General features: G+C 32.8%; 1 protein-coding gene across 1 annotated transcript in view; it reads left to right on the top strand.

The window, feature by feature from the left end:
* The window catches only part of LOC111622258 (cyclin-dependent kinase 2-associated protein 1-like), a 12,976-nt gene extending 6,263 nt beyond the window's left edge, over positions 1 to 6,713 (top strand). The window contains exon 2 of the mRNA XM_023364610.1: positions 6,305 to 6,713. Coding sequence (XP_023220378.1) covers positions 6,309 to 6,659 — 351 coding nt within the window. The 5' untranslated portion in view covers positions 6,305 to 6,308 and the 3' untranslated portion in view covers positions 6,660 to 6,713. The remainder of the gene's footprint in view (positions 1 to 6,304) is intronic.
* The last annotated feature ends 436 nt before the right edge of the window (positions 6,714 to 7,149 follow it).

The following is a 7,149-nucleotide window of genomic DNA, read 5'->3' as shown; positions in this document are numbered from 1 at the left end:
TTTTTATTTAAATATCTGTTTATATTCTACCGCGCATATTTTTATTTAAATATCTGTTTATATTCTACCGCGCATATTTTTATTTAAATATCTGTTTATATTCTACCGTTGCTATCATTCCAAATTTGCTATTTAAGATTGGAATGTTTTTTAAAAATTTTGTATTCAAAAAAGGTTCTAATGACCTGAAGAAGACGAAAGTGTATATCGTCGAAAGCGCTCGTGAATTTAGTGACATAGGTGTCTAATTTAATGCTTATATGTTAAAAGTTTTTGTAATAAACGATTAGCGTGCTGTCCATTATCAAATTATAAACATTAAGTAACGAAATTTGGCATGGTGGCTTATATACAAGGGGCATTCATGCTATTGTGAGACAAGCAGAGGGCCACTGGGATGATCCGTAATGACCACTGACACTGCACAGGTTAGTGAAACCTGGACTGGGATTGTCGGATGGACAGGAGGGAAAAAAAATGAGTGGGGAGTGCACTGGTAAGCCGGCAGGTGTCCTTCCAGTGACAAGAGACAGTTTAACCAAATAACAAAGCATTTATTGAATAACTAAGCTAGGTTACAAGCAGCAATAATAATAATAATAATTTTAGAAGTGGTTAAATATGAGATAAATATACAAAGGGGTAGCTGTTAGCAGCTAAGCCTATTCTTGGAGAGAGAGTTCACAATGCTCTAATAACAATACCTCTATGAGGAAATGAATGATATGCGTTGAATGGTTCATAGGAATCGTAGTTGATGCGGGAACTGTAGTATGGCAATAAGTATAGAAGTTCGAAGCTGTGGTCTGTCTTCTACCAATGTCTTCATTTGCTGTATGGAGGTCCGGGAGACGAGATACACACATTAACAAGTATAACTTCCTTTGGATTGCCCTGAGCTTCCGGGGACTTGAGCTTTTATATGCTTTATATACTTTGCTTTATTTTTAATAAAGCAAGTATGGAATAAGGGAAAAACATTCGGCAACGGTCCTCTTGGGAAAGGAGTCACATGATCGTCATCTGTTGACATCAACAGTGCATTCCTGTCACCCAAGTGTCAACTTTCACACCTAATTGTGAAAACAAACGGTGACTTCCCATATAATTCTCACCAGGAGTGTTTTTTTCTATCAGAGTTGTTTACAATTCTTTTTTTCCGACAACTGCATAACAGATTTCACACTATTAAATTTTTGTTACTAACCACTTACCTTTTCTTTGCAAATATATTGTTTTTCTTTCTCATTTTCAGAAGTCTTGTATGCTATTAATTTACTTAATCCATCTACTTTCAGTCCAGATCATATTCCAGCTATGTTTTATAAATCTGTACAATCTATTTCTGCTGTTATACTTTCCAAACTTTTTTCTTGTTACATTCAATCTAGTTATGTTCCCAATTAATAGATCTTGTCAACAATTATTCCAATTTCAAAAACGGATAAAAACACTGTTTGATTCATCAAATTTTCCCCTTCAATGTTAAGATTTTTGAAATCTGCATATACTGTAGAGTGTACTCTCCTTTTTCTAGTAAACTTCTTCCTTTTTGACATTGTGGAATTCGTCACCATTTGACGACAACAAATTCATTACAAACTTTATCTTACATAACAATTTTGAAAATAAGTAGCCATTTTACTTAATATATATTGATATAAACAGTGTGTTTGATTCTGTATTATCTAATATCCTTCTTAATTTAATATACTACATGAATACGATATAGATCCTGTGATTCATTCTTGGTTCAACAATTAATCCTTATTAAGAACTTATAAAATTTGGTTTGGCCAGTAACATATATAATAAAAAAGGGAAAGTACAGCAATTGGTCAAAAAATTACCCCCTCCCAAAATTTTTACAGTTTTGTACTTTGGAAACCTCAAAACATCAAGAAATACAGGAAAAAAACCCCAAATTTTATTGCACTATTTTGTTCACCCAGTTTGCTTAACAACAAACTGTGCTTTTTGTCACGTTTCTGAAATTTTGCAGGGAGGTATGTTTATTAAAAGGATTGATGCTATTAAATTTTATTGGTGAAATGTTGTCAGGGTGGAGAGATAATGGTCATGTGTATCTCTGATAGGTTGGACTTAATGACTAAAATCGTCATTAACATTTATTATACTTTTATTTATAAAACCTATCCCTACCTTCAAAATTAAGCTTTTTGCCATTTTATATATGATAAGAAAAACTTTATAATTATCATATTTTTTAATAAAATAACAGATGGCATCACCAAAATTTTAATGTTGCTGGATTTTTCTTTTTCTCTTTTCTTTGTTGTAGTTCTTGCAATCATCCACTTTCCTGTTATGAAATTTAATCCCCTCTATCTCCAGTGAAGTATTGTTAGAAATCTTGTATGTGAAAACTTGTTAATAAATATTAGAAAAATGAAATTAGGTATTGATTTACAAATTCTTTTGTTTTAAAATAAAATTTTCTTTATAGTTTTGCTAGGCATTTTCAGTTTGTATATTGTTGGAAAAGTCTCTCTGTATTTTATTTTGATGTCTTTATTCTAAACCTTTGTTGCTAATGTTAGATCTGTTATATATATATATATTTTACAAACAATTGCGATGTACTGATAAAAATAATTTAAAATTTTTAGTAGTCTGCTCGATTTAAATCAAAAACACAATTATCTATGGCAGCGATTCCCAACCTGTGGTACACGTACCCCTAGGGGTACGCGATAGGTTGTTTAGGGGTACAGAAAAAAGTTAGTTATTATGGCAGAAAAAATAATATATTATGTATCACAAACTAATAGTATTAAAAAATTATTAGATAAAAAATGTTCCTTGCAACAATCACAACTTTATTATACATTTTTTCTTTTAGGTTTTTTTTCTTTAATTTAAAGTTACAATATGTAAAATTAACAATACGGTTACTCACTAAATTTCTTAAATGAGGGGTACAATCTAGAGATATGACATGTCAAGGGGTACAATCTAGAAATATGACATGTCACGGGGTACGCTAATGAAAAAAGGTTGGGAACCACTGATCTATGGCATACAGTAGTGGCACTGCATGTGATTCTAAAGTGCATCCTATAAGAATCGCTGCAAAGGCATCAAGCAGTGACGTTCACTCTTTCTAAACATCTTACATTGTGTGTGTTGACAAGATGAATTGGTGGTGGTGTTTTGTCAAGTCAACTCGTATTTAGTGCTGCCCTCTGCGAGATTTGAATGACTGAAGCCATTTTACCATTAATAATGATGAAGCAAAATTGATCACAAGAGAATGTACCTATGCATCATAGTCGTATTAAATTTGAATTAGATTTTATTTTTCTGCCATACTAATTCAAATTTAATACGACTACAATGCATAGATTTCATTTTTCTGCCATACTATCTTATCTAAAATCTGATATTTTGGTAGAAAACACTAGATTATCTGTTGCTCCAAATCATGCACATTCTTAAGTAGAATTTAGTTTCTTTGAAATAAGTTGTGAAGTAATAATGCACTGACAGAGTTGAAACTAATGCAAAGTGTTGAAATTTTACCAAATTAATTTGCCAAAAAGAAAAACACTTTGTTTGTCCATTTTCTTTGATGGACAGACATTGGCAGTTAGTTTATCAATAAAAAAACGTTGAATTTATTGTTCCACTTTACAAATTCTGGTTTATTTTTCTAATTTTGCATGTATAGAGTAAAACGTTAATTCACATCTATATCAGTTTCAGTTCAAACTTACGATTTATTCTGTGATGTGTTTGAAGTGGTAGCTTATGTGGGTAAACACTGAAAGTTTGTGAAGAAAGTAATCGATTAAATTGTTTATGTAGGGTTAGTTTAGATGAAATATATTGACTATTCTTCCAAGTAGTGCAATGCCATTTGTTATCATATACAGGGGCTATTTGAAAACCATGCAGTGAGAAATTTGTAATGACGTTTATATGTATGACATTGTAATTTAAGACACACATCCTGCATTTCCACTTTGTGGTAGACTGTGTTAATGCTTGCTTGCAGATGTTCTGGTTTTTGGAAGACAAGCCTGCTGATCATACGATATCTGAACCGTGCTCTCTTGGCATTTGCCACAGGAGACTGCAACATTGTAAGTAAAACTTCACTTAAACCCATTCCACTGCATGGTTTTCAGATATCCCATATCGTACATTCGTTATTTTTACAAAGTTTTGTTAGATTTTATTAGTATTGTAACAAAAACTTTGCTCATTAATTTTGTCTTGTTTTAGAAATTTAATTAAATTTAAGACACTTCTGTGTTGTGGCGTTATTGACAGCAATTTGTTAAATTTCAGATGTACTGTACTTTCAACAGTTTAAAACTGTCATCTTCAGGCGAAATCGAATACAGTAGACCACCCCTATAAAACGGGCTCATATAGTTCGGATTCCTATATGATGGCGAAAAAATTGCGACCGTATTCGTATAAACACTCTAAAAGAGACTCGTATAATTCAGTAAAATGTCATTGCTGACTCATGTCACAACAGGATTGGTCGAATCTAGACCAATAGCGGATATTGCACAAACCGTTGAGTTTAAATGAGCAGCAGACCTACTAAAAACCATTTATTATTTAATGTCCATAAAAATTATATTTATATTAATGATGTCTCCGAAGTTCAGTAAAGTTTTCACAGAAAAATAATTTATCAGGAAGCATGCGAGCGCCATTCAATGCATCGCTCCACGACGAAAACAAGCTTAAGCAATGGCATTGTCGAATGGTGCACACTCAGTAAGTAATCCTACAATTTTTTGTTTGTAGCATAGTTTATATGGATTATTCCCAAAAAATTATACGTATTTTGGAAATGTTGAGTCGAATTAGTCTAGAATCGATTAATTTTATGGAAGAAACCTTTCAAACAGCCGTAGTCCATAAACTGCATACGTGCTGGGCTGTGATTGGCTCATGTATTTAAGGACTCGTAGAAAATGGATTTCATAAAAACTGGAACGTAACTACCGTGTTATAGGGGGTCAACTGTACCTTTATTTTCGAGTTGACAGCTTTCAATAATGCCACAACACAGAAGTGTACTATATTTAATTTCTAAATGCTGGCGTAAAGTGAACTATATTTTCATTCATAGAAATTTAAACAAATGAAAATTATAGTCTAAATTTTAAAATATTGTTGCCAATTCGTTCATTCTGAGGTCATCAGTAAAAGATTTAATTAGAATTTCTCAGATGCCGACTGAATAATTTTGTAATGCAAAGGATTTAATATTCTGGTTAATGTATTCCGAAGTAACACTTTTACGTATTTAAACTCTAATTTTGTCGACTTTTGTCAGCTAATAACAGTTAAAAACATTGGATCACAGGATTGTAGGTTATAATTTAAACCAAACTGATAAAAATATTTTATTCCTCAGGTATCACATCTGTAAAATGATATTTGGGCTATTCTCTGAATAGTCTATAGACATCAGTTTGCATATTAAATTACAAACATCACATTCATGAAAAACAAAATAAAATGGCTTCCCTTGTAAGAAGCTATTCATTTGGAAAACTGTACTAGCTACAAAAATCATATCATTAAATGATGATATTAACAATGTAGACAGTTTAGTAATATTAAATGCAATTTATATATTCTGAATATCTGAAATTGTATTCTTAGATACTTTGGTAACATGTCAACTAGAATTATAAAGACGAATGTGTGGTGACTTATCCTTGGAATTCTAGCAACAAATGCTACTTTTCACCATTATTGCAGCTGGAATTAACACATATAAATGTCAAATGGATATGTATTTCTGTTCGACATCTGTGGGATACATTCATTTTATATGAGGTGTGTCTACTGGAATTTTTAAAAGAAAGTTTTTGGCAGAAACTATTCAATTTGGTGTCATCTTCACTGCATTTCTCTGTGATTTTTGAAGTTCCCTCATGTATGCTCTCTTGGATTTCCAAAACAATCTCCTTTTCCCCAAATTAAAATTCGCTCTAAAAGGGAGACAATTTTGGTTGATGTTGGAAATCCAAAATGCCATATGGAGGGAACTAGATGGCACTCTAAAAGACAATGTTTGAAAAGCCAACACTCACTGCTATGTTCAGTAATCATCCTGAAAAGGAAATAAGCCAGTCTTTGCATGTGTGTAATAAAAAAAACATCAATTTGAGAGTTTAAGTCTGTTTGGGCAACTGTGGTAAAATGATAATTGCCAAAACAGATTCTGTGATGAATTACATATTTGAAATTCATTTAAAATCAACATGGTGTAAAGTTTTTCAAATAATTTTTCATTTTTGTATTATAGAATCATGGACGATGATTGCCATTCTCCCAATCAGGCCACACTGGCGTTCAGTAATCCCGGAACTCCTCGAAACGACCGGCTGAATGACGACATCAGCGGAATGGTTTCCTCTTCCACTTTTGCAGCCGTGGGCCAGACCACCCAGGCAGCAGCAGCAGCCTATGGTACCATAAGACAGCAGCCACAGTCCAAGTACGCGCAGCTCCTGGGAGTCATCGAGGAACTGGGCAAGGACATTCGCCCGACCTATGCAGGAAGCAAGAGTTCTGCAGAGAGGCTGAAGCGGGGCATTGTGCATGCCAGGATTCTGGTCAGGGAGTGTCTGATGGAGACGGAAAGAAATGCCAGAACCTAATTTAATACTTGACACAGAAGAGAATCACGAATAAAATTCTTTTTTTAGACTCTATCCGAGTACTTTAATGCTTCCACACGTCCGCGAATGGAGAAAAATCTCTCAATCCACAAAAACCTTTTTATAACAGTGAATATTATAATGGACACAACACTGTTATAAAAAGGTTTTTGTGGATTGTTATTACTCGTATTGTGTTAGAAAAATCTCTCCCCAGATTTAACGAGAAACGAAGACCAGACAATTCGGTTTGACGTTTTTATTTTCTTAACTGCAAAAATTCAATATGGTATTTTAGCACTATTAATTATTGGTTTAGTAAGAAGATACAAGGCCAATAACAGTTAAATGCAAACAGATTTTTCTTGTAATTTACGTACAACTAACAAATCATTAGTGTTATCGTACTATGAAATGTGCATATTATTTAATTCGTGATATTTCTAATCTAGTAAACAAGCAAAATGTGCAAACAAATATTCTAAATGAT

This window comes from Centruroides sculpturatus, unplaced genomic scaffold (genome assembly GCF_000671375.1).
Source record: "Centruroides sculpturatus isolate CEXI.00-Female unplaced genomic scaffold, Cexi_2.0 scaffold300, whole genome shotgun sequence".
NCBI classification, from domain to species: Eukaryota; Metazoa; Arthropoda; class Arachnida; order Scorpiones; family Buthidae; genus Centruroides; species Centruroides sculpturatus.
The sequence above is the reverse complement of the archived record's forward strand: the minus strand, read 5'-3'. Positions and strand labels throughout refer to the sequence as shown.